We start from the raw sequence: 27727 nt of genomic DNA on the forward strand, positions 1-27727 counted from the left end.
TGTGAGAGGACAGGCTGTGAGAGCAGCGCCATGGGGACGAGGTCTGCAGGTGAGAAACAGATCAAGAATGGGCAGAGTTTGCTGAGTTGACCTGCACGTGGCAGGAGCAGGAAAGAAGGACTACTCAGGAGAGCTCAGATGACTGGAGAATCTGACAGTGGGCAAGCGGGTGAAGCCCAGTGTGGAACTCGTTAGTCAGGTGAAGATTTTACACACAGATGTAGAGGTGAGGGAAGTATATCCATATGGAAACATCTAGAAAGCATCTGGGCACCCTGCACCTTCCGCTGGTAAAGAATGCTGTTACCACGTGTTTGCCTTTTTTGCCCTCAGATGGCATGAGAGCCAGCATCCAGTTCTGAGTAGGCCCTCTGTGGAGAGCCCTAGGTTGTGTCGTCATGAAAAGTGTCTGCTCCAGGACCAGCGACAGCTCTGTGGGAACTAGAGCTGAAGGGCTAGATTCCAGTCTGTACTAATCGTAGGACAGAATTTTGAGTCTGGTCATATTCGAAAAGAAGGGGCTTGTGTACTCTCCAACCAGCATTGGATTTTTTGTGATAATTCTGGCTCTTGGCCTTCTAACAACCTGTCTGAAAAGAGAACTCGGTTATCAGAATGGTGAGAATTTATTTTCATTTGGACATAAACACCCTTATTTCGAGGCCCAGTTTTCAAATTATACTTGCAGTGTTTTGGGCATACTGTATTTTGCTTTCAATGAAATATGTTTTTCTCTTCTCTTGGTAGTCTCGTCCACCTGTGACCACCTCTAATACCATCCCTCCTGCTGTGGTAGCAACTGTGTCGGCCACCAGAGCTCAGTCTCCAGTGATTACTACAACAGCAGCCCATGCCACTGATTCCGCACTTAGGTATATTTGGGGGTTTGAAGATCAGCCATCCTGTCATCCTCCCTTCTTCTCTCCCCTTTTCTTTTCCTTCTTTCATTCAACTCAACAAATATTTATTGAGTGCTTTTTTCTTTTTTTTAATGAGCTATGTTGTGTTCTAGACACTGAGGATAAAGCAGTGAACAAATAAAAAGAAATTCTTGCCCTCATAGAGTTTCTGTTTGTAGAAACTGTGGCTGGAGACATACCATTAAAAAATGTATAGTTTTTTAGGTGGCAGAGAGTGCTTTGGGGAAAAATCAGGGCGAATGGGATTTGGAGTGACAGGGTAGGCAGTGCGGGGAGCTTACTTTGTCATGTAAGGTGATCAGGAAGGGCTTTGTTGATAAGAATGCAGTTGAACAGAAAATGGAAAGATGTGAAATGAGCCATATGGTTGTCTGGGATAAGAGTGTTCTAGGCAGTGGGAACAGTAAGTGCAAAGGCCCTGATACAGGAGTATGTTTGCCGCATAAAGGGGCAGCAAGAGGCTAATGGTAGGAGAGTGGCCAGCGATAATTTTGGGAGGTAGCAAGGTCCCCAGGTCATGCCGAGCCTTAGGAACCACTCTGAGGATTTGGCCTGCGCTGGGGGGCAATGGGAAGCCTTAGCAGAGTTTGGAACAGAGCAGTGCCATGATCTGAAGTAGCTGCATCAGCCTGGTTGCTGGAGAGAGTTGGCTGTGGGGAGGCAAAGTTGGAAGCAGGATGTTTCAAACAGTATGGCAGGAATCCAGGAGAGATGGTCATTGGAGGTGGAAAGATGTGGTTAGATTCTGAATAGAACTTTGAAGGTAGCGGAGGGGATTTCTGAGGAAGCACGTACGGGGTTATTAGAGAATGAGAACAGTCAGGCTTATGCCAGCGCTGGTTGGCTGTGCAGCTGGGAGAGTGGAGTTGCCTAAACTTGAGATGGGGAAGAATGGGAGGAGTAGGTTTGGGGAGGAATTCCAGACTCTGGTTTGGGGCACTTTTAAGGTTGTGCTGACTTCTGAGCACCCAAGTGGAGATGTTGAGAAAGCCTAATATATGAGTCTGGAGTCCACAGAAGAGTTCAGGGGGAGATGATTTAGGAGGGCAATATAGATGGGGAGGAGGTTTATGAGAGAAAATGGCTCCCAGTTGAGAGGGCTGTCGAGCGAAGCAGCGTTCTCAAGGGAGAACCAAGATTCATTAGGGCAGGAAGATAGTGGATATATTCACAGAAGAGGTTGAGGATACAGGAGATTTTGCTAAAGATGGATTGTGAGTCCAGAGGGTATAGTAGAAAGGTTGGGTGTTTGAGAAGTGAAGCCAGTACAATTAGGAGATTTACAGAGCCATACAGGGAGAGAATCTGGTCAATGAGGGATGGTCTCTGATGCTTCTTGTGAGTGACACAGTCAGGGATGAAGACATCAAGGTATTTGTCCTCACGACCAGCAGGCATATTGTGCTGGTGAAGCTATGAAAGTTGGGGAAGGCAGTGGCATGAGAGTCTTGCCAGGAGCATGCAGTGTTCCAGTGGTCTTGCTTGATTCTTGCCATCGATTACATGGGTGCTGGGGAAAGAGCCTTCGGCAATATGGACAAGAAGTGATTCACTGGACTGAAGGAGGGATAGGGCATGGAGAACAGAGCTGTCGGGAACTAGAGACCATCCGGAAGACTTGTCTACCAGTTGGAAGCAGTCTGAGATGCCTCCTTGGTTTCTTCCTTGCTTGACCAAGTAAATGAAAAGGAAACAAGGAAAAGAAAGCAGATTTTATTTATTTATTTATTTATTTATGGCTGCATTGGGTCTTCGTCGCTGTGCATGAGCTTTTCTCTAGTTGCAGCAAGTGCGGGCTACTCTTGGTTGCATTGCGCGGGCTTCTTGTTGTGGTGGCTTCTGTTGTTGCAGAGCAAGGGCTCCAGGCACGTGGGTTCAGTAGTTGTGGCACACGGGCTCAGTAGTTGCGGCACGCGGGCTCTAGAGCGCAGGCTCAGTAGTTGTGGCGCATGGGCGCAGTTGCTCCACGGCATGTGGGATCTTCCCGGACCAAGGATCAAACCCGTGTCCCCTGCATTGGCAGGTGGATTCTTAACCACTGCGCCACCAGTGAAGCCCCGGAAGCGGATTTTAAAGAGAAGGTTAAGTTTTGTGATACTGAGTGTATCTGTGGCAACAGGTAGTTGAAGAGATGTCTGTGCTTGAGAAGTCATTAACGTGGGCTACAGTTAATGCTCTAGGTATCTGAGTCTACCCAGCGGGAATAAAAATAATGAGAAGAGGGCCCAGAACAGAGCTCTGAAGAAAATAACACTTACATGCAGAGTAGTGCCTAGGGCGTAACTTTAACCACTAGCTCTGTCATTTACTAGCTGTGTGTCATTATAAGTGTTTTTAACTTCCCTGATCCTTAGTCCGCTCTTCAATAAAATGAAGACACTTTACTTCTCGGTAATTGAATATATTGCCTGAGGTACAAAGAGACACAACAGCCCAATATAAAATAGACTGTTATTCATGTTAACTTTATAGTACCTTCAAAAAATTAATATATTCAGATGGTATGATGAAATTCAAAAGGTATAAATGTGTATACAGTGAAAACTAGGGTTAGATTTTTTTTTTAAACCATGTTGTTGAATTATCTATCTTTTCCAGTGTATTGTTTTTACTAAAAAATGGATATTGAATTTTGTCAGATATATTTTTAGCATATAACTACATTTTCACTCCTGTAACAAATATTATTGTGTGCCTCGTCTGTGCCAGTCACTGCTCTAGGCACTGGAAATACACTAGGGAATTAAGCAGACAAAAACCCTAATGATCAGATGGTTTTTCTACTTGAATTATCTATAACTGTGATAAATTCCTAATGTCTGACTTCCTAGCTAATGGATGTACTGATGGGCATTTTGGCATATGTTGCATGTTTGTGATGGTGTGCCTTCAAGGTGTATTCCTGGAAGTGGGAGTGCTAGGTGAAAGAGTAAATGTCTCAATTTCCTCACCTAGAAAATGGCGGTAATATTACCTTCCTTGATATGGAAGTTAATGTATAAATATTAATGTGTAAATATGTATATATTAATACTAATATATAAAGCACTTAATACATGCCTGACATGTAATGGTCATTAACACTTTTTATGTGTTAACACTTGTTATTTTTCATTAGAGTAAATGAAAATCAAAGACTAGTATAGTCTATGTTTTCAGAAACACTTCACATATCTAAATACTTAATAGAAATACTCTTTTGGGGGTATATTTTTGTATGAGCTGGACCTCTTAAAATATGAGCACGTTTAAGTTTGAATTTAGGAGATCCTTTCCGGGTGATTCTGTTGGCATTCTTCTTTGTTACAGGTATCTTCAGAATTGTTCCCATAATTAGATTCCTCCATCCTAAAATTTGTGATTATTTTAGTTATGTGTACATGTATCTCTCTGAATGCATTTCATTGTAAATGCTGGGAGTGGGCAGCTTTCACTGTACTCTGGTGACCTAAGTCATCAACTATTAAAAATCCAGTCTTCAATAGTAGGCTTTCTCCTCAGTAAGTTCCACCAGGTGTCATAGTTGCACCTATGACCAGGCTTTCAGCTTTCCTTTGAACTTGAATAATATGCCATTTAGTTCTCTTTCTATAGGGAGAAAGCCATCCTTTATTTAGTTTGTAAGTTTTATGCACTAATATCCCACCAGCTCTGATCTTAAAGCATTTTGAGAGAGGATCCCTGTGATGAAACCATTGGTTAGTTTGGATACGTGAGGTCCCAATCACATTTCACCCTTACGGCTCAACTTTTCATGTTTTCTTCTTCCTCATTTATAATCACATGGTTCCAAGATACAAAAACATAAAAAGGTATTCAGTAGGGAGTATCACTCCTCTGTCGCACGTCTACCAAGTTCCTATGTTCCTTTCCCTTTGCCTTTGTAAAGTAACATGTTTATAGCTTTCGGGGTATCCTTCCAGTGTTTCTTAAATACAGTCGAATTCACATGTAATTCTTAACTTTTATCCTTTTTACCCCCCAAATTGTTTAATTCATAGATTCCTAAGCTGCCCTCTTACTGCAGCCGGCAGTGTGTCAGTCTCAAGATTTATATGTTCCTCTTTGGGTTTTTTCATATAACAACGTATGTTGAAAGCTTTCCATTTCAGTACGTGGAGTTTCATTGTTCTTTTAGCAGCAGTATGATGACCCATCGTGTATGTGGATTTGAGGTTCTTTTCTTTCTTTACTTTACTATCATAAATAATGCAGTGAATAACTTTATACTCTTGTCATTATGCATGTGTGCAAGAATATCTATAGGATAAATTCCCAAAAGTGATCAGAGGGTATATGTGATTGTAATTTTGATACCTATGTCTTATTGCCTTCCATAGGGTTTGTACCAGTTTATACTCCCTCCAGAATATTTAAAAGTGCCTGTTCCCTTACAGCTTGAACAACAGAGTACCCTGTCAGTTTTTTGGATTTTTGCCAATCTGATAGGTGAAAAATGATATATCAGTGTCTTTTAAATTATATTTCTCTTCCTCTGATTAAGACTTAGTCTTTTCCCTTTGTTAAGGGGCCATTTGTGTTTTCTTTTTAGCAAACTGACTATTCATATCCTTGGCCTGTTTTTCTATTGGGCTGTTATTTTTCTCATGGATTTCTAGGAGCTCTTCATATATTAAGATTACACTTTCACCTATGAGTCTTTTTACTTTGCTTGTAGTGTGTTTTACTGTGTTAGGAGGCTTGCTTATTGGTTTACAGAGTCAAATTTCTTGATTTTTTTTTATAGCTTTTGGATTTTTAGAGCTTTTAATTGTTAGAAAGCTCTCCGCCACTCCAAGGCTATTAAAGAATTCTGTCTTTTCTTCATGTACTTTCTTATTTTCCATTAAACCTTTCATCATTTTCATATTTATCCTGGTGTACTGTGTGAAGTATGGATCTCATTTGATTTTTTCCAAATGGCTATGTAGTCTTCCTAGCATCATTTATTAAGTAGCCCATTCTCTCCCCTCTGTTTGAGATGTCAACTTTGATATACCGTCAAGTTTTCTTACCATTTTTGCAATTTTAGTAGCATGCTTGCCAGTTAATTTGACATGCTGTCTATGTTGATATCCCTTTCAATTATGAGGCAGTCATAACTATAACTTTATCTTTTGGTAAGGGATGATATAAAATTGGGGGAAGGAAGTCAGCGCTTCAAGGTCACAGGTAAAGCTTCCGTTAATCAAGGTTTTCTGTAACGTTACCTCAACAGTCAGAACCTTAGTGTGTATCTTCAGATTTGTCCACAGAGTGAAACGTGTTCGTTATAGTAATGCTTACTCGAGATGGTCAGAGAGTGTTGATTAATTATATCGAGGATACTCAGTATGACTAAGGATTCATTTATTTGGTTCATGGTACATGTTGATACCTTTTAGAATGAGGCTTATGGCAGTTTCAGGAGAGAAACTCGATGGGCAGTTAACTTCATTGGTTCACATGTGGACTTCACAGACCTGTGAAAAATAAAACTCTGACTGTGATCCAGCATGAGACAGTAAGTGGCCTTGGCTGCCTGCATTGCGTCTGGAGACAAGTCATAGATCGTGATGTCTTTTCTGTCTTCCCAGTCGGCCAACTCTGTCTCTCCAGCATCCACCGTCTGCAGCAATTAGTATTCAGCGTCCTGCCCAGTCACGGGATGTAACAACAAGAATCACACTGCCATCTCACCCTGCGCTAGGGACGCCAAAACAGCAGCTCCATACCATGGCTCAGGTAAAACCAGAGATGAAGAGCCATCTGTATACTCTGTGGGTTAAAACCAGAATTGTGCAAAACTTGCTAAAAGCCTGGCAATATCGAAGGCAGTGATTGCGTTTAAACGGGATTGGGTGGGAGATGTTCCTGTTTCTAATTGTGTCGTGGGGTGTTCCCCCCCCACAGAAAACGATCTTCAGTACTGGCACACCAGTGGCTGCAGCAACGGTAGCACCTATTTTGGCAACCAACACCATTCCTTCCGCAACCACAGCTGGTAAGTCGGCAGCCCTGCTCTTCCTGCCAGGGAGGAAGGAGGCATAAGGCGTGGGTTCATTCTTTATTTCTCAGCTTCAGGCAGAGAACAAGAATTAGGTTAGAAAAATTCTCTTTCTTTTTCCCAAGAGCTTTTCTTGGGTTTTTGAGAATCTGTAATGTGTGCAGAGAGGCCATTGTTGAAGAATTTCCCTTTTTCTCCTGTCCAGGATCGGTGTCACACACACAAGCTCCCACGAGTACAATTGTTACCATGACAATGCCCTCACATTCATCCCATGCTACGGCAGTGACCACCTCAAACATCCCGGTTGGTAAGTGGTGTGCAGCCTGCAGACGGAAGCTTACAAGGAATTTTCAGCCCCGCTGACCAGGTCTTCATATAGCTGGCTAGTGTTGATTTTTTTTTTAATTGTTAATTTTCAAAGCAACACTGACTTTAACTTTGAGTATTATTTCATATACAGATTTGGCATTTTGATGGTAGGGGGAGAGAAAAGAAGATAACCATCTCTGAGAGCCCAAAGTAAACTACTTTAACTCCACTTTTGACTTATTCATCAACCTTTACCTTTTCTATGTTTACCTTTTTAAAAAGTAAGTTAACTTTACTGATAAAAGTTTGACAAGAACAACAGGAAAAGCAAGAAAGAAGCAAAGATCTGGAGTGAAGAGACCTTGTACACTGACAGATTGTTCAGGAAAAATCTCTGGGTGATGCAACAGTGGGAAGAATGCTAACCCTCAAGTCACTTCCCCGAGGTTCTTATCTGGGTGCCACCCAAGGTACTTCATGACCATCCTAAAATTCCTTCCAGGCTTTGCTTATTCCCCTTTTAAATATGTGTATATTTACAGTATTAAAACATCTTTGAAAAATTTCTGGCAGCCAAACTTTAGTGATCAACAGCAGGGATTGGCAAGCTTTTTCCATAGAGCCGGCTCGTAAATGCTTTAGGTTCTGCAGGCCTCATGGGTGTGTGCAACTACCTAGCTGTGGGCAATATGTAAACAAATGGGTGTGGCTGTGTTTCCGTTAGATTTTTTTATGGACACAGAAATTTGAATTTCATGTCATTTTCAGGTGTCACAAAATAGTCTTCTTTTGATTTTTCCCTCCCGCTGCTGTTTAAAAGTGTGAACCCATTGTTAGCTCATGGGCCAAAACAGGCATCAGCAAGGTTTGGCCGGCAAGTTGTCGATGCCTATCGTCAGAGTTGATAGCTTACTGTCACAGCTTCCAAAGCAGAGGCCGTGGCCTATGAGGCAGAACACTCCTTTCACCCACAAGTGACAGGTTTTAGTTTCTAGTGTTACCTGTGCCTTGGTTCTGTAACAGTGAGTGTGCCATCTCACTCTCCTTCACTCCCAGAGATGTGGGACAGCTGCCATATTTTTAATCTGCTGTACTTTTAGAAGTAAGGCTGCCTTTTGTGAGAGGACACACTGACATACTCGACGGTCAGAAATCTGGTGACCAGACACAGAAGTGTCTCCCCTACCTGCTGTGTCCCAGCACTGGGGTGGTCCCTCCCTCCCTGCTTCCTTCCTTTGCATGTGTGACAGGCTGCAGCTTCCACAGCCCTCCTAGCAAACTTTGAAGGCACTTTTCCAGAGTAACGGTAGGACCCAGGAAACCCTTGCTCCTCTTTTAAATAACTGAGCCATTCCAGCCCTTAAATTGGTACTCAGCCCCACAGACAGCTTTTAGCAGAGAAAATAACTGCGGTCTTTCTCACGTTACTGCTCACTCCAGCTTGGCATTGGGGAAACCAAACTTCTGTCACACCCTCTGAATTTAATCTCACTTCTGTGAAGTCTGGCAGTGGGGTTAGAGGTTCAGCATTACAGCACTTTCATTGAAAAAGATCGTTGATTGTTCCATGTTGTCATTTCAGGCTGTTTTCTGGCTATACCTAACAGTGTCATCAGTTATCTGCAGCACTGTCAAGTCAGAGCCAAGCCCCTTCTTTTCATTTTTATAGTCGAGAGTCTCACTAGGGAATGTGTTGCTATGAAGAAAATCAGACCAGTAAAGAGGGGCAACGTACCCTAGGGGGCTGTCTGGTTGTGTCTTGAACCCTCTCGGTGGAGAATTATTTAGAGATCCGTTCTTGTTAATGTCACTGTGTCTTCCTAAGAGTAAACACTGTGCAAGTAAACTCACTGAAAGTAGCAGGAGACAAATAATGTTCATTCATTTGGCTAAAACTACCAACTTCTTACCTGTCCTAAGTTACTGTATTGCTGTGTTCTCTAACTCCCCAGCTCACTTATCTTTGAATTTTTACCATTTACTAAATTCTAGATCTGAAAATCATTTGACAGAAGTGTCCAAACAGATTTAAACATCTGCTACTTAGTGTGATTGCTTTTGTCGAAGTTCCGTCAGGTTTATGCTCTAGTTTTGTTTTCTTCTTGTGTAGTAACTCAGATATTTGTTACATCATAATGGGATCCCTGTACAGAAAGGGCCTCAGTTGAGAAGGGAAAACTGATATTAACCCTAGAGCATTGATTTTCAAGTTGAGGGCATAAGAGCTATATTAAAGTCACCTAAGTGGCTTTTTCTAAGTGTCACTTGCTTTCTCCAGGTGAGATTAGATATTGAATTCAGCCATTGTTATTAATAGGAATGTGTTGGATCAGGGGAAGAGCCTGATAACCCCAAGCATAGGGTTTTCACCTGCAGTGAATGCCCATTTCCAATAGAATGCCACCCTTATTTTCTCCACACATGACAGTGGTCTCAGAACTATAAAAAGAATCAGATGATGCCAGCCTACAGAAAACAGGGATTATCTTTGAAAATAGCCCCAACTTACCATTTCTGCATTATGTTTTTCCTGAAGTTTTTTTTTTTCTAAATAATTGAGGATGTATGGCCCTTTTAATTAGGAAAAAGTAAAGGTATGATTCATGTGTGTGTGTGTGTGTGTGGTTACCATCTGATGTTAGCTACTGTGCCAAACACAGCTGCTTTTTTATTGGAAGCATAATTTTCTCCTACCTTTTATGGGCACAGTGAAAACGCAGGCTTACTCACTTTTCCCTCAGCACCCTCTCGACTGACTACTGATGGAAAATACATCATGCCAGCTTCTCTCTGCGTTAGCCAGCAGAGGCCATCCTCGCTGGTCAAACTGGGCATCTCACCCATCATCCTGCAGAAACTTCTCCAGCTGCCTCCCTCAGAAAATATCTGGGCCCAGGGGGGTTGCTGCTTACCTTTGGTGTTCAGCGTGCTGCACCTTGGGTAACGTGATGGCATCATCCCAGTCTCTAGTGTTTGCGTGCCTGCCATTGGTATGACTTGGGTCTTTACAGATAGAATTAAATTTGAAAACTGTATGATCATTTTGATTTTGCCATAAAATATTATGCAAAGTCACAGGAAACCCAAAAGACTTTAGAAATTAAGTGATTTTCTAGAGAAGGCCTCCTCATAGATGAGGAACCTAAGACTTGGAAATTAAAATGACCTTCTCATTACTTAATTAGCTACATTATTACTGATTAGTTATGGGCCCCTGAAAAGAATCTAAGGTGTTTGCCATTTCTGTATTCAAATTTTTGTTGATTTTTTTTTTTTTTTTTTTTTAAGTTTTCTCCTTTTAAAAAAAAGGTCTCCAAGAAGCCAGGTCAGGGGAAAAGGATGTAGTTGCTGAAAGTATTAATGTTGAACCCTGCTTTGACAGATAGCAGTGTAAATATATCAGTGTATTATTGGATTGAAATAATTCAGTTGCACCATAGGTACTCATCTTTTCATTTTTTATTTTGATTAAAACTAAAAATCCAGGCTTCTTATTACTGTTTGCATTCTTAAGATTGTTGCTGGCCAAGAATGTTTTGGCATGCCAGTGAAAGCATATGAGCAGTAATGTAATTGGATTATACTTTTTGTAGCTAAGGTGGTGCCTCAGCAAATCACACATACTTCTCCTCGGATCCAACCCGATTACCCTGCAGAGAGGAGTAGCCTGATTCCCATTTCAGGACATCGAGCCTCTCCAAATCCTGTGGCTATGGAAACCCGAAGTGACAATAGGTAGGAGAGAATGTGCCCCATCGTGTCACGAATTGTTTTGATTTTTCAGTGAAACCAGTTGTCCCACGAATATGCCATGTATTTCTTTATTTTCAGTTTTTCCCCCTGAAAATCTAATACATTGTGTAATTTCTTTAATTGTATGAAACTGTGCTGTATTTATTCGTTCTCCCTTTGATGAATGTTCTAGTATCTTTTTTTTGACTTGTGTACTTCTCTTTTTAATTTATTTTGAGCCATTTTGAGTGTAAGGGTGGCAGCATCATGACCTCTTATCCCCTAAGTATTTCCATTTTCATCTCTAGAGAACAAAGCTGTTCTTACTTAACCACAGTATGGGGAACTGAAACGATCCTTTAGCTTTCCATTCTCTTTCATACATTGAAATTTTTGAAGAGTATAGATAGGCCATTGTTTTTGCAGAATATTCTTCAATTTGGGCTTGTCGGATTGTTCCTCGGAGTTAGATTCAGGCTGTGCATTTTTGAAGTGAATACCATTAGGTGATATGTTCTCACTGTTATTACATCAGAGAGCTCATGCTCACCCTTTGTCCCATTAATAGTTATCTCCATATTAATTACTTAATGAAGGTGATGCCAGATTTTTCTACTGTAAAGGTGTACTTTTCTTTTTTGTAAATAACTAATTTGTGTGGAAATACCTTGAGACTATAAGTGTCCTTATAAGCTTTCACTCCATAGTTTTGCTTCTATTGATGATTCCTGGCTGAATCAGGTGATGGTTGCAGTATGATGGTTGCAAGATAGTGACTTGTTCGATCATTTCGTTGATATTTATCAGTTGACATTCTGATGTAAAGAAAGTTCATCTATCCCCATTTATTTATTTTTCTGTGTATTTTATTTTTGAACATCTGCATGGGCTCGTGGATTTGGTTTTATTTATTCATAATTATAATCCATTACTGTCATCTATTTCGAGGCTCAGATTGTCTCCAGGTTCGTCCTTGGGAGCCCCTTCAGACTAGTTCCTGGGTTTTGCTATGTCCTGGTCATTCTAGCCCTTCCTTACTTCTCACCACATTAAGATACTTGAAACTCTTCGTGAACTTGGTCCCTCTGAGCCCTGGAATCTGCCATTTCTCCAAGGAGCCCTGGTTCCTTTGCATCATTAGAAACTAAGATCTAGCCATTAGCTCTGTTTGTTGTTACTGGATTGTCACTACTTCTAGGCCCTTTCAGCAGGCAGAGAGGTAGGAAGTATATAACATTTTAAAAACTAAGTACATTCTGGTATCTCTGGTCTAGCTCCATTACCTCCCCCATTCCGTATTTGTATCTCCCTTCTCCCACCCCACAGTGAGAACCTGGTGGAGTGCACATGAAGTAATTTCAGAATTGGATCATTTTTAAATATTCTTGTTTGATTATTGTGGCGTGTAGAAATGCTTATTAGTTTTTTTCTTTTCTTTTTTTACCAAAGTACAGTTGATTTACAATGTTGTTGTTAGTTTCCGGTATACATCAAAGTGATTCAGTTTTTTATATATATATATGCGATACAGTAGGATCTTGTTGTTTATCTATTCTATGTATAGTAGTTTGTGTCTGCTAATCGCAGACTCCTAATTTATCCCTTCCCGCCTCTTTCCTCTTTGGTAACCACAAGTTTGTTTTCTATGTCCGTGAGTCTGTTTCTGTTTTGTAAATAAGTTCATTTGTGTCATATTTTCAGTTCCACCTGTAAGTGACATCATATGGTATTTGTCTTTCTCTCTCTGACTTACTTTACTTAGTATGATCATCTCTAGGTCCATCTGTGTTAAAATATTACTCTCTCTAGGTCTGTATCCGTTGATATAATTGTTTGGGATGCAATTTAGGAAATGTTAGTATGGCAGTTAAAAGTAAAAAGAGTTTGTAGGGGATAGGATCATTTGAAGGGAAAGAAGAAAAACCATTTTGGTTCATATTATCTGTGTTCCATCTATAGACCATCTGTTCCTGTTCAGTTCCAGTACTTTCTGCCAACGTACCCACCTTCTGCATACCCACTGGCTGCTCACACCTACACCCCGATCACCAGCTCTGTGTCCACCATTCGACAGTATCCAGGTATGAGCCCCACTGTTAAGATGACTTTTAACATTTTAATTTTTGCATGCAATGAGATAGAAATCGATCAGTGAATATTTCTAGTATGGATTTAATTACTCTAGCTTTTATTTTCAGATTCAGATCAGGCTGAAATCTGAAGCTTTAAGGTTGTAAATCACCACCCCTGAAATCTAAAAAGTTGTTACTTTCAGTGATAGTAGCATGATTTTATCCCACCCTGAGGATAATTATGTTAACAGTTTTTGTTATCCCTTAAAATGGAAGTGCAGTTAAAAACGAATAAAGCTGTACTCTTACGGGGCTTCTATTGTTTTGTGGGATATTTGTTGTGTTTTTAATGTTCGTCCAGTTGTGCTCAAAATTCACTATCCAGTCCGGTAAATAGTGTTCTTTTTGCCAATCCAGACTAAACAATGCTACTTAAACCTCAGGGTTTGTATAGTCTTTTCCTGTGAGGCCCTCAGCTCACTTCAGGCATAAGAAAGCCAGGTTGTCAGATTGTGGCCATTGCCTGTCTGCTGTGCCGTCCAGGACTGCAGCTGCGCCCACATGTGGCCATTGAGCATTTAAAGGGGATCCGGCACAAATGAAGAACTGAATTTTTTGTTTTACTTAATTAAAATGAGAGAAATTTCAAATATGTTTGGTGCAACTTAGTGATATGCAACTACTTTTTTCAAAATTGTAGATTTTATGGAATCAAAATACAAATCGAATATTTCTGAAATTTAGTCTCTGAATTGAGATGTGTTTTAAGAGTAAAATGTACCCTGAATTTTGAAGACATAATATGGAAAAGAGAATGTAAATTATGTTATTAATAACTTTTATAGTGATTATATTTTGAAATGATAATTTTTGGATATATTGAGTTAAACAAGATATGTCATTAAAATTAATTTGGCCTGCGTTTTTTTGTGTGTGTGTGTGGTACGCGGGCCTCTCACTGTTGTGGCCTCTCCCGTTGTGGAGCACAGGCTCCGGACGCGCAGGCTCAGCGGCCATGGCTCACGGGCCCAGCCGCTCCGTGGCCTGTGGGATCTTCCCAGACCAGGGCACGAACCCGCATCCCCTGCGTCGTCACTGCGCCACCAGGGAAGCCCTAGCCTGCGTTTTAGTTTATTAATGTGGCTACTGGAAAATCTAAAATTGCATGTATGACTTATATTTTCATTAGGACAGTGCTAGTCTAAAACTTTCAAACACTGAGGGTTTTTTTTAATATATATATAAATTTATTTTATTTATTTATTTTTGGCTGTGTTGGGTCTTCGTTGCTGTGTGCAGGCTTTCTCTAGTTGTGGTGAGCAGGGCTACTCTTCATTGAGCTGCGCAGGCTTTTCCTTGCAGCAGCTTCTCGTTGTGGAGCACAGGCTCTAGGTGCTCGGGCTTCAGTAGTTGTGGCTCTTGGGCTCTAGAGCGCAAGCTCAGTAGTTGTGGCGCACGGGCCTAGTTGCTCCGCGGCATGTAGGATCTTCCCGGAACAGGGCTTGAACCCATGTCCCCTGCATTGGCAGATTCTTAACCGCTGCGCCACCAGGCAAGTCCCAATACTGAGGTTTAAATAGCTTTGAAAATAGGTTCCTCCATCTCTACATTGTTCTATGTGTGTGTTTTGATTTTTTTTTTTTTTTTGCGGGGTGGGGGGTATTTGTTTTTCAAAACTTTCTTTTTAAAGGAACTTCATAACAGTGTTTTTTTATTAACAATCTTATAAAGTAGAATAATGTTTAATTGATTGTTGCCAAAAGTAGGATGCAAAAAGTATCATAGAAGCATGTTGACAATTAGGAAGTAAATTTCACGTGTGTGTGTGTTACACTAACTGCTGAAAATTCTTAAGTCTCTTTATCAGTAACAGCACTTGCCTTCAGGTTCTCTCCTTCATCTACTACCTTGAATTCTATAACAGTGAAGTTCTATAACAGAACTCTATAACATGATTCTATAACAGAACTTCTATAACAGTGCAGTCATTTTGCTTTTATGGAGAAGGTCATTCATGACCACTGTGTATTTCTCTGAATGCTAGCCAGCTGAAAAGGGCACGCAGAGTCTCTCTTGACCTAGAATCAACTATGCAGACACTATCATTCTATATAAACCTTTATTGTAAAAATCCATCATAAGAGCACTGTCTGAAGTGTTGGGGATCCTGCCAGTCGTCTGTTTCTCTACATTATTCTTCTTTCATCACTGCTGTAGCCCTGATAGATACTAACACAGAAAAATGAATAGTACGTTCAATACTTTATTTCTTCCAGGATCAAACTGTCATTGTTGGTGCAGATGAGAGGTAATATATTATTTCTCAGACATGTGAATCTAAACATGGATGGACACAAATGAAAAAATGATTTAGTAACCAGCTTACAGTATCCTATTGAATATTTATTGAAACGCTACTTTTTTGTAAGGTCCTGTGTAAGGCTCCTATGCTAGGCTCTATTTTTAAAGTTGACTTTTAAACAGCTTTCAACAAGCTTAGAGTCTAGTAGGAAGATTAGACATGAAGAGATATTATAATATGCTAAATCTTAAAAGAGGGGCTTGAGCAAAGCCATGCTGCTTCTGAGGTAAGAGGTTATGTCTACTTGAGAAGGTAGGGTTGGAGGTCAGGAGTGATTTCCTGAAGGAAGTGACATTTGGAAAGCATCTTTCAGAAAGTATAGGGCAGAGCCGTAGTGGGTTTGGAGAAAAGCACATTTCTGTCTGTGAAGTATTAGCTAGAGTATGTGGTCAGAACAGAGTGGTTTGGTTTGGGCAGGAACATAGTGTGAGTGAGAACACAAAGTGTGAAATAAGATTGGATCTTAAAAAGGCTTGGAGTGGTGACTAGACGGCAGGTTCAACAGCAGGCAAATGACCCAAAACTGTTATTTAACAGAAATAGCGCAGATACACTTCTCAGGAAGAAGCTATAATGCTCTGGAAATTGTGTATGTATATATTTTACAAAGGAAGAATTACAATATAGCCATGACTATAAATTTACACGTAGTAACTTTTCACTCTACTTTTCTTATGCATAATAATAATTTAAACCTTTATCTCTATGGTTAAAAAACATTTTCAGTTAGATTATTTTTTAAAAATTGAGGTGTAATTGACATATATTAGTTTCACATGTACAGCCTAATGATTCAATGTTTATATATATTGCAAAATAATCACCACAAGTCCAGTTAACATCTGTCACCATCCAGTTAAAGATTGTTTTTCTTGTGATGAGAACTTTTAAGATCTACTCTCTTAGCAACTTCCAAATATACAATACAGTATTTGCTAACTATAGTCGTCATGCTGTACATTACGTCCCCATGACTTATTTATCTTATAACTGGAAGTTTGTACCTTTTGGCCACCTTTACCCATTTCGCCCACTCTCCACCCCTGCCTATGGCACCCACCAGTCTGTCTTTGTGTCCAAGAGCTTGGTTTATTTTTGTTTTCTGCATTTTAGATTCCATATATAAGTGAGATCATATGGTATTTGTCATTCTCTTTGTGACTTATTTCACTAAGCATAATACCCTTTAGGTCCATCCGTGTTGTCACAAATGGCAGTATTTCGGGTTTTTCTTTTTTAATGGCTGAGTAATATTCCATTATGTGTGTATGGATATATATACCATATCTGTTTTATCCATTCATCCACTAATGGACACAGATTGTTTCCATATCTTGGCTATTCTAAATAATGCTGCAGTGGACATGGGGATACGTATATCTTTTTCCACATTGTTTTGATGACGGAGAAGAAAAGTCTTTTGTTTGTTTGTTTTCTTTCCACAAACAGTGAGAAATCCCTTCTTTTTATTGTCGCTTCCTGGGAATGTTTTTGTTTTCAGTTTTGTTTGTTTGTTTGTTTTTAATATACACAGATGATATGTTTGCCTGATAGATAAAAGGACAAGTTACTTCTGTCTTCAGTGCATATTTTGGAATTTAAAATCCGCAACTACTGTATTTCAGAAGTGCCTGTGATAGTGGTTCTATCAATTAAAGCAAACATTCTTGACCTGGAGGCATGGATGTATCTCAGAAGTTTTATATTAATTACTTACATAGTTGCCTGGCTCACATTTGGCTTTTAATAAATGATTGATTTTTTCTCATTTTAATGCTATTTCTAGCAATCTGCAGAGATCGTATCAAATTGGTGCAAGTAGTGGGGGGGAAGCCTCAACGTATAGAGTTTACGTAGCACTTTTTTTTTTTAACTGAGAGTTTAGATCTTGAACAGTGGAAAAATTGTTTTGATTTGAGTGTTTTTCTCCTTATGTGGACTGTGCCAATCAAAGCTAACATTTTTGTCACTTTTTGCCTCATTTTTAGTTTCAGCTCAGGCTCCAAACTCTGCCATCACGGCTCAGACTGGAGTCGGGGTGGCGTCCACAGTCCACCTGAACCCCATGCAGTTGATGACAGTGGATGCATCCCACGCTCGACATATCCAAGGGATCCAGCCAGCCCCCATCAGTACACAGGGCATCCAGCCAGCTCCCATTGGGACCCCAGGGATCCAGCCAGCCCCCATAGGCACACAGGGCATTCACTCAGCAACCCCAATCAGCACCCAAGGACTTCAGCCTGCACCAATAGGGACCCAGCAGCCTCAGCCTGAAGGAAAGACTTCAGGTAATTTTAATTTTTTACATGGAAGTTGGTGTGGAGGGAAAAGGTACACAGGGTTTGAATCATGATTCTGCCACTTGCTGGCTTTGTGGTCTCAGGTAAGCTCGCTAGGCCTTAATTTTCTCTCTGTAACATGAGTTGCTTAGAACTTACCTGTCAGGGTCTTTGTAAGCATTAGAAACTACGTACATAAACAGCCTAACGTGCGCTTGCACATGGGGAGAAGCGTTCTAAAAGAGCTCTTAGTTGAGGGAGTACATTCACCTTATAAGACTAGTGTTCTCATTCCATTTCAAGATTTTCTTTTTCTTTTTTACCTTTTGGTCGTGCTGCGTGGCTTGCGGGATCTTAGTTCCCCGACCAGGGATTGAACCTGGGCCCTGGCAGTGGAAGTGCGGAGTCCTAAGCACTGGACCCCCAGGAAATTCCCTAAGATTTTTTTTGGAGTTGTTTGTAAAGCTGTAAAGATAGACTGGAATGTTGGTACCATTATTAGGAGTTGAGAGGTGGTGGTATTTCACCAAAGAACTGTAGCAGAACATTTCTTGCAGTATACTATATACTTTATGTATCTTATCTCACTTATTAGTAATTATGATTGTAGAGCAAAGAAAAGACGTTCTTAATCGTGCATCAGTAGACTTTGTAACCTCCCCAGTTTGCCATCTGCTTTTGTCCTTATCCCTCATCTTCTTGAAATTGGACAGTCCTAACATGGATACTCTTGATTGTGGTGGTCTGATCGTTGTGTTTTGTCTTACGTGACATTTTAGTGATGTTACTTCCGTTTCCTTCTCTTCATTGCTCTTTCCTGTCCTCCAGCAGTGGTGTTGGCAGATGGAGCCACAATTGTAGCCAACCCTCTTAGCAACCCATTCAGTGCTGCTCCAGCAGCAACAACTGTGGTGCAGACTCACAGCCAGAGTGCGAGCACCAACGCTCCAGCCCAGGGCTCGTCCCCACGGCCAAGTATACTCCGGAAGAAACCTGCCACAGATGGGTGAGTAGATCCAGAAGTGCCAAAGGACACCGCTAATTCTGGAGGTAATTGGTGTAAACAGTAGGCAGTAATCCAGTGCTGATAGCAAACTCAATTTCCTCCAAAATAACTTGACCGCCGGGTTATTCAGCAGAGCCTGGCCAAGCTCAGACTGCAGGATGGTAAGAATCCAGGAGTCAGTTGGGTGTCAATTTGTAAGCATGTGTTGCATATTACGTACTTTTAGGAGTTCTCTCTGGTTCTGAGAGTTTAACCCTAGAACCCCTAAAGTAGCTTGAAGTGAACTCTTCAGGTTTGTCTAGCTAGGCACAGTAATGTGTGCTGTGTATTTTTTCCTCATCGTCCTAAATGAATTGTTGCTCGGGGCAAGCAGTCTCCCAAGTGTATTAAGGGTCATATTTAGTAGCAAATAGTGTTCTGTGTTGTCATATAAGCTTCTGAGTTGGTGGGTCATAGGTGGGAAGGTATGTGCTCTGCCATAACAGAGACCAGAGTCTCTGTCTTAATACTAAGTCAGTCCATGACACAGTAACCATATTAATGAAAACAAAAGGCAGAGCTTGTAGTTAAGATGGCAGATTGAATATGCACTTCTAAATTTCTCTTCCTCTCAAAACCCTACAGAACTTATAGTAAGAGGCTTTTTAAAAAGACTGTAGGGGAGCTTCCCTGGTGGCGCAGTGGTTGAGAGTCCGCCTGCCAATGCAGGGGACACGGGTTCGTGCCCCGGTCCGGGAAGATCCCACATGCCTTGGAGTGGCTGGGCCCGTGAGCCTGTGCGTCCAGAGCCTGTGCTCCGTGACGGGAGAGGCCACAACAGTAAGAGGCCTGCATACCACAAAAAAAAAAAAAAAAAGACTGTAGGGAATTTCCTGGTGGTCCAGTGGTTAGGACGCCACGCTTTCACTGCCAAGGGTGCACGTTCCATCTCTGGTTGGGGAACTAAGATCCCACAAGCCACATAGTATGGCCAAAAATAAGTAAGTGGGTAAGTAAGTAAATAAATATTTTTTTAAAAAAAGATTATAAACACACAGAGGTGGGGAGAATAGGAGAAGACACAACAGCAACAAGTCTTTGAAGCTGGAAAGCAAATAGGCAAGTGCTCACTCGCTCCCTTAGCCGTGAAAAAGGTGAACGGTAAGTCTGCAGAGAAGAGCGCTGAGAACCATCCTTGTTTAAATTGTGAATCTTCAAAAGGACCAGGAGCGGGAAGAACTGGGGGTATCCACCTGGATTAGCCAGCACAGTGAAGGGCATGGTGCTGTACCAAAAACGGATTAGGGGACCAAGCCTGTGTGGAGTGCTGAGACTTCTCCCTCGTGGCTGACACGACCCTGGCAGCTGAATTTAACTCTGTTGACAGAAAGTGAGAAGACGACTGTACTCTGCTTCTAGGGTCCGTTCCAGCCCGAGGGGAAAGAGCTAAGGATACCAACAGTAGGGGTTTAAGGACACTAAGGACAGGGCTCCGATTGCCCTTAAAGTAAACAAGCCCCGCCACAAGCTCAGAGCTTCCAACCGGCTTTTTAGTCCCCCCACTCCTCCTCATGAGCGTGCAGCCAAGCATGTCAGGTATCTGAGGGTTCTTCTAACAATGCAAGATAGAAGCCCCAGCGAACACACTGAAAAAAGCAGCTCGGAAGATGCAGAGGCGAGGCAAGGGGAATAAAACTAAAAACAAAACATAAGAACACATGAACAGAGACAGACACTGTCAGTACTGTCTTCAAAGGACAAATGAAAACTGCATCCATGAAACAGGAAGGCCGTGCTCCACAGAAGGAACATTCCAAGAACAAGAATGTGTCCAGAAATCAAAAACTCAGTAGAAAACTTGAAAAGTAAAATTGAGGAAATCTCTCAAAAGTAGAGCAAAAAGACAAAGAGATAGAGAATAGGAGAGAAAAGACCCAAAATTTAAAGAACCAGTTCAGGAGATCCTGCCTCCAAGTGATGGGGTTTCAGCAAGACAGATCAGAGAAGAGAAGAGGACGACTTAAAAATAATTCATAGAAAATCACCAAAACCGAAGGGTAGGAGTTTCCTATTTTAACGAACCATGAAATGCTTGGTACAGTAGATGGCAATGGATACAAACTGGCACCAAGGTAAAATATTTTGAAATTTCACAGCACTGGACAAAATGAGATCTGGCCCTTCTCCCATGCTTCGTCACCTCCAAAGTCCCTTCTGCTGTGCCCTCTGAGATCGTCCGTCATCATCTCAGTCCCCTGTGGCCTGACCTCTTCTCTGAGCATGGCTTCTTGCTTTAATTGGAACCTGGCTCTTCTTCGGGGTCTCGACTTCCTCGACTCTCCCCAGGGTGGTGGCTGTCTCTCCCTCCCCATTCCATCCTGTCACTGGGCCTGGAGGTGGGGTGACTGTCCTCTTTGGGCCTCACTGCCACTTTCAGGCCCATCCTTCTCAACAGTGGACATGCTTCCTGGCCTGTATTTAGATTTCATAAAATTTGCAATTGAAAAAGTAGTTTCACATAGCCAGGTTAATCCAGACACACTGAAAAGTTTTCCAGTAACTGAATCAAGTACCAGTTTTTAAATTCAAATTAGTTTAAATGAAATATTGTTAAAAATCATGCTCATCAGTTGCACTTGTCACCTTTCAAGTGCTTAGTAGCCCCATGTGGCTGGTGGCTACTTTGTGGGACAGATTCAGGTTTGATTTGGGGTCTGTGTTTGTCCTTCAGAAGGTACATAGTGTCTGGCTGTGTCATACCATCTTCAACTTTAATGTAAACAGAAATGATTTCCCAGCTCTCTGGCCTCTCAGTTGCTTGAATGCATCCTCTGCATCCGCCCTCCCTCAGCAGGGCACACGCATGAGCGCTAGCACTCCATGGCACAAAAGTTCAGCAGCTTTTTCTGTACCCTAGGGTCCCACAGCCCGCCTCTCTTTCCACGTCCCTGGCAGCGACTCCCAGCAAGACCCAGTTGGGAGCCTTCAGTCTATTGGTCCTTACCACCCTTTCACTTTTCCTCACTGCCTTTCCTGGCCTCTTCGTCTGCCCTCCCTGGTTCAGAGTCTGTGGTGCGTTGCAGTCATTTCCTTGCGTGCAGCCTCAGCTTCCCTGTCGTCCTCTTCACTTTGTCAAAGTCAGAGTTAAAATCCAGCGTTCTGCTTAATTTGTGTTGTGCCGCTTGCCTGTGTGCAGCAGAGTGTTGCCTCGTCCGCCTTAACCTCACACACCTCCCCTGGGATCTCCCAGCGGACCAGCACAGTCGGCTTTCCTTGGCCATTCCTCCAGACACCCGTGTACCTCTGCTCCTTTCCAGACTTCCACGCCTCCTCGCCTACGTTCACTTGTAGCTAATGAATGTGCCCACCTACTTTTCTCTTTCTGCTACGTTCTTGAGAAAATGGAAACACACAGAAGAGAAGTTCACAAGCTAGCTGTCACATGCTTGCCTGCCTGCCTCTGTCTCCAGCTCCGCCTCCATCTCTCAGTGGTGGGCTCATCACTCAGAGCTGAGCTCTCAGGGCATCTCTCCAGAGCGCCTGACTGCCGCCCGTCTCACCTCCGTGAGAACTGCTCCAGCTCTTGTGCCTCTCTCCTCCGTCAGTTTTTTCTTGTTAGTGGATCCTTCACATAAACAAGTATAAACTTGTTATCATTTCTTCCACTTTGCTCCACTCTCTGCCCCATTTTTTTGCTCCTGTTTGCAATGAAAATGAAGGCGTTGTCTCTGTCTGCTAGCCCCACTTCTTCCAGTCTCTCTTTCTTTCAGCACTTTCACTGAAGTATAGAAAACTGCACAGATAATGTATGTACAGTGTAATGAGTCAGCACAAACGTATAACTGCTGTATCGGTTAAGAAACAGGACGTTACCAGCACTTTCTCCCAAAGATTACTAACCAGTTTTGCTTTTTTTTTTTTTCAGTTTTTCTTTTTACCCTATGGATTTGTTTTGCCTCTTTTTGAGCTCCCATAGAATCATATACATTTTTTGTGTGAGTCCATCTTCTTTCACTTGATTTTGGGAGATTGATCCATGTTACTGCATATAATTGTAACTTTTTTTATGGTTATATAAAATGGCCTTGTCTGAGAATACCATAGTTTAACCATGGATATTTGGGTTATTTCCAGTTTAGGGCCATAATGTTACCCCGAACATCTCTGTGCATCACCTTTGATGCATCCATAAATGCAGTGCTGTTATGTACCTCGGAGGGGATTTGCTGGGCTGTGGGCTGTGCTCATTTTCAGCTCCAGCAGGTAACGCCAGCAGTTTGTCCAGGTGTTTGTACCCATTTACACTCTCACCAGCAGTGGGGTCCTTGCCTTCATCATCATCGACGCTTGTTATTTGGCACTCTTTTTTAAGTTTGGTCATTCTGTGGGTTTATAGTAGTGTATCTCTTTAGGGGTTTGGAGGGCTTGTTTGTACTGAGGAATGGGGGATTGAGTGGTCTTGCTTTTTTGTTTATTTCTTACTTTTTATTGTGGAAGGTTTAAACATAATACAGATTTGAACATCTGAATTTATACCCATCATTCAACTTCAGTTATTAACTTATCAGTTCATGTTTTATCTGTATGCCTTTCCACCACTTTCCACCATATTATTTTGAAGCAAATCATAGGGAACACATCATTTAGTTTGTATATATTTGTATATATTTCAGCATGTGTTTATTGAAATACATACTTTAAAAAAATGTTATAACCCCATAATGTTATCAAATATTTAGTCATTGTTCAAACTTTCAGTGATCTCAAATGTCACAAATTTTGTTTTGTTATATTATTTATTTGAGTCTGTATTCTGATAAGGTACACACATTACGATTGGTCAGTATGTCTGTTAAGACTCTTCTAATATATGTTACCTCCATTTCTTTTTTCCTTGCAGTTTGTCTGTTGAAGAAACTTGGTCTTTTGTCCTGTAGAGTTTTCCTCTCCCCTCCCAACTCTCTCCCTGAATTTGTCGATTGCATCCCCATTCTGTTAGTTCCCTAGGGCTGCTATAACAAATTACCACAAGTTTGGTGGCTTAAAACAACAAAAGTTTATTCTCACAGTTCTGATGACTAGAAGTCTGAAATCAACACGTCGGCAGGGTTGGTTCCTTCTGAACACTCTCAGGGAGGATCCACGCCGTGCCCTTCTTCCAGCTTCTGGTGGCTCTTGGCGGTCCTTTGTGTTGCTTGGCCTGTGGATGCACCACTCCAACCTCTGCTTCCATATCCACATGGCCTTCCCTCTGTGTCTGTGTGTCTCAAATCTCCCTCTCCTTTCTGTTGAAAGGATACTGATCATTGGATTTAGGACCTGCCCTAAGTCTAGAATGATCTTATCTACTTAATTACGTTGGCAAAGACCCTATTTTTTTTACATTCGCGAGTAGCAGGGGTTAGGACTCGGATGGGTCATATTAGGGAACACAATCCAACACCCTGACCCCATTGCCTGGTTTCACTTGTTATTCTCTCCTCCACATTTTCTCTAAGTTGTTACTTGAATCTAAAGGCTTGGTAAACTTCACTTTTTCTCCCCTTTTGGCAAGACTCCTTCCTAAGTTGGTAGTTTAGTCTTTTTATCAGGAGAAGTGTGCTGTGTGGAAGTCAACCTTTTTGAGATGTTAGCAGTCTTACGATCAGTGTCTGGATCCATTCACAGTTAGGCATTGCAAAGTGGTATGTTCTAGCCGTTTCGTCTCAGACGGACTCTTCTAGCATTTGCTTGCACCACTCCGCCAAAACTAAATGTGTCAAGATCACTTATGACTTCCACATTGCTAAGCTCCAGTAGTTAGTGGTCAGTTGGAGCCACGTGTGGCCTCTCTACTGCGTGACACAGTTGATCACTAGCTACGTTGATCAACTGTTTTCACTCAGTTTCTCAGGTCAATATAAATACATAGGTACAATAATGATTGTAACTGCTAAACAGATTTAAATGTTATTTTATTTTTAAATGTTTTTATTGTTTATTTATGTTTTATATATTTATTTTTTTTGGCTGCATTGGGTCTTCATTGCTGCGTGTGACTTTCTCTAGTGGTGAGGGGGGGCTACTCTTCATTGCGGTGTGCGGCCCTCTCATCGCGGTGACTTCTCGTTGCGGAGCACAGGCTCTAGGTGCGAAGGCGTCAGTAGTTGTGGCGTGTGGGCTCAGTAGTTGTGACTCGTGGGCTCTAGAGCAGACTCAGTACTTGTGGCACATGGGCTTAGTTGCTCTGCGGCATCGGGGATTGAACCCGTGTCCCCTGCATTGGCAGGTGGATTCTTAACCACTGCACCACCAGGGAAGTCCCTAAATTTTAATATTAAGTACAAAGGAGATATGTAGGTAGAAGGTAGAAGAAGCAGGTAAAAGAGTCGCAATGGTTGCTTCCTGAAGAGAGACAGGCAGGAAGTGGGGAGGCAGGGGGAAGGGATCTGCTGTATGTTATTAAAAGCGTTTTAGTACTATTTGGTTTTTTAAATAATCTGCCTTCATTACTTTGGTAAAATTTGAAAATCCATTAAAAAATACCTAGCCATAGGTACACTTAGCAAATGTGTAGTTCTTATCCTTTAATGCCGTCTGGGTTTGTCTCTTTACTCTTTCAGAATGGCAGTTCGGAAAACCCTCATTCCTCCTCAGCCTCCTGAAGTGGCTAGCCCTCGAGTGGAGAGCTCTATGCGGAGTACGTCTGGGTCGCCTAGGCCTGCAGGGTGAGCACATCATTGAGGACAGAAAAGTCTAATACATGTCACAGACTTCACATCATTTGCCTCTAAAAAGAACCACTAGTGTGTGCATCTGAAAGAACCATTTTCTAGCTATGAGATCTGGACACATTTCTCAGCCTCTCTGACCGTTATTTACCTCATTTATGAAGTGGGCATACTTACAGCACCTGCCTCATAGGCTCCTTGTGTATTGAAACCACTTAGAACAGAGCCTGCCTCACAGTAAACACCCAGTTATTGTTGCTATCGAAAATGGCATCGTGACAATACTTAATGCATTCCGTTTTCTTTACTCTTTATCTCCTTGATTCTAAAAGTAATATTTTGGAAAAGAAAATGAGACAATATAAAAATATTTAAGGTATAAAGAGAAAATCGTCCTATTCTCCACCCCCCCTCCAGTCGCACTCCCCCAGAGTAATATTGATTGGTTAAAGTTTTGTTAAGCATCTTTCCACATCTTTTTCTACGTACACATGTAGATAGATTGATAGATTCTTAAAAACAGGATTTTGTTGATTGTTTTATATACTGCATTTTATACTTATATCTGTAATAGCTTACCATGTTAATATATTTATATCTACTTCTTCATAAAACTTCAAAAAAAAATTTATGAATGCCATGTGTGTGCCAAGTATCATTTTAGAATCTGGGGATATAAGAGTGACTGAAAGTGTCCATTCTCCTTAAGCGTACTATCTAGTGAGTGTAGAGAAATAATAAATATGTGAAGAAAAAGAAAACTGTAAATGGAATATAAGTGATGGGAGGAAGGGGTGATGACTTATAGAAAGGCCTCTCTGAGCAGAGGCTTTAAGAGCATGGAGGAATAAGCCACACACTCCCTGATGTCAGACTGTGTCAGGCAGAGGAAAGAGCAGGGACTAAGACTTTGAGGTAGGAGTATTTGCAGTCACCACTTTGTACATTAGTGCAGGAATGTGCAAATAACCACGTAAACGGAAACTGTGCATGGTTATTTATAATTGTTCTGTGACCTTAAAAACATTTGTGAACATATCAAAAACTCTCTTAACTGTCAGTTAAAATATATAGGGAAATGAAAAACATAGTAAAACTAAAATTTACTTAGTACACTGTAATTTGAACATCAGAAACGCTGAGAATTAAAGTGTTTTATTTCTTTCTAAAAGCTAATCAAGTGGGAATTCCCTGGCAGTCCAGGGGTTAGGGTTCCACGCTTTCACTGCTGAGGGCCCAGGTTCAAACCCTGGTTGGGAACAAAGATCCCACAAGCTGCGCAGCATAGCCAAAAAAGAATAAATAAATAAAAGCTAATCAAGAGTACAGTTGGCCCTCCGTATCTAAGGGTTCCACATCTCGAGCATCCACAGGTATCCATGGATTTTGGTATCTGCGGGGGTGGGTATTGAGCGACGACTGTAGTTGGAACAATGTTTCCCTTATTCACATTGAATAACTTATGATACAGCGCAAGAGTCCTTCTGTGCTTCGGTGAATTGTCATACTCCTTTCTAAGTTTGGGTCTGCCCTGACATTTTATCCTATCTTTTTTTTCTTTTGGCTGCATTGGGTCTTCATTACTGTGAGTGTGGGCTTCAGTAGTTGTGGCACATGGGCTTAGTTGCTCCACGACGTGTGGGGTCTTCCCAGACCAGGGATCAAACCCGTGTCCCCTGCATTGGCAGGCGGATTTTTTTTTTTAAGAATTTATTTATTTAGTTATTATTTTTTGGCTGTGTTGGGTCTTCGTTGCTGTGCGCAGGCTTTCTCTAGTTGCGGCGAGTGGGGGCTACTCTTCGTTGTGGTGCGCGGGTTTCTCATTACGGTGGCTTCTCTCGTTGCGGAGCACGGGCTCTAGGTGCGTGGGCTTCAGTACCTGTGACACACGGGACTCAGTAGTTGTGGCGCATGGGCTTAGTTGCTCCACGGCCTGTGAGGTCTTGCCGGACCAGGGCTCAAACCCTTGTCCCCTGCATTGGCAGATGGATTCTTAACCACTACTCCATCAGGGAAGTCCGGCAGGCGGATTCTTAACCACTGTGCCACCAGTGAAGTCCCTGTCCTTTGTCTTTTCAGTGTTGTAAATTATTTCCAGAAGTTCCTTTAATGTGAGGTTGTTGCCAGCATCACTTCCAGGGACATCTTTATCCTTTTATCAAACCATCTTCCTTAACTAATCCTTGGAATCTGGGTGCCCATTCCACAGCAGCATCTTTATCTGTGCTAGCAGTTTCACCAGATAGCTTACATTAATCAAATTAATGCTGACTATTGAAAAAATGAATCCAGCCTTTATTGGCTGTAAAAGGCTTTGGTTTTTTGGTTTTTTTAATCCTCCCTGTAATTTCCATCTTCTTTCAATG

The 27727-nt window shown here is 41.6% G+C and overlaps 1 protein-coding gene and 1 long non-coding RNA gene across 10 annotated transcripts in view; one reads left to right on the plus strand and one right to left on the minus strand.

The window, feature by feature from the left end:
* The window catches only part of SAP130 (Sin3A associated protein 130), a 75481-nt gene that overhangs the window by 13646 nt on the left and 34108 nt on the right, over positions 1 to 27727 (plus strand). For 7 of the 9 annotated variants that reach the window (XM_012535616.3, XM_033400184.2, XM_033400183.2 and 4 more), the window contains 9 exons: positions 748 to 872; positions 6497 to 6644; positions 6813 to 6903; positions 7112 to 7216; positions 10812 to 10953; positions 12910 to 13031; positions 17373 to 17675; positions 18495 to 18672; positions 25254 to 25358. In XM_012535616.3, coding sequence (XP_012391070.1) covers positions 748 to 872; positions 6497 to 6644; positions 6813 to 6903; positions 7112 to 7216; positions 10812 to 10953; positions 12910 to 13031; positions 17373 to 17675; positions 18495 to 18672; positions 25254 to 25358 — 1319 coding nt within the window. The remainder of the gene's footprint in view (positions 1 to 747; positions 873 to 6496; positions 6645 to 6812; positions 6904 to 7111; positions 7217 to 10811; positions 10954 to 12909; positions 13032 to 17372; positions 17676 to 18494; positions 18673 to 25253; positions 25359 to 27727) is intronic. The other 2 variants (XM_033400182.2, XM_049712638.1) reach the window with 1 other exon arrangement.
* LOC125965059 (uncharacterized) lies at positions 4493 to 9281 on the minus strand. The gene is made up of 3 exons (XR_007478545.1): positions 9194 to 9281; positions 6298 to 6382; positions 4493 to 4508 (listed from the first exon to the last, which is right to left on the minus strand). It is a non-coding gene; the product is annotated as an uncharacterized LOC125965059 (long non-coding RNA).

Source organism: Orcinus orca, chromosome 7, assembly GCF_937001465.1.
Source record: "Orcinus orca chromosome 7, mOrcOrc1.1, whole genome shotgun sequence".
Lineage (NCBI taxonomy): Eukaryota > Metazoa > Chordata > Mammalia > Artiodactyla > Delphinidae > Orcinus > Orcinus orca.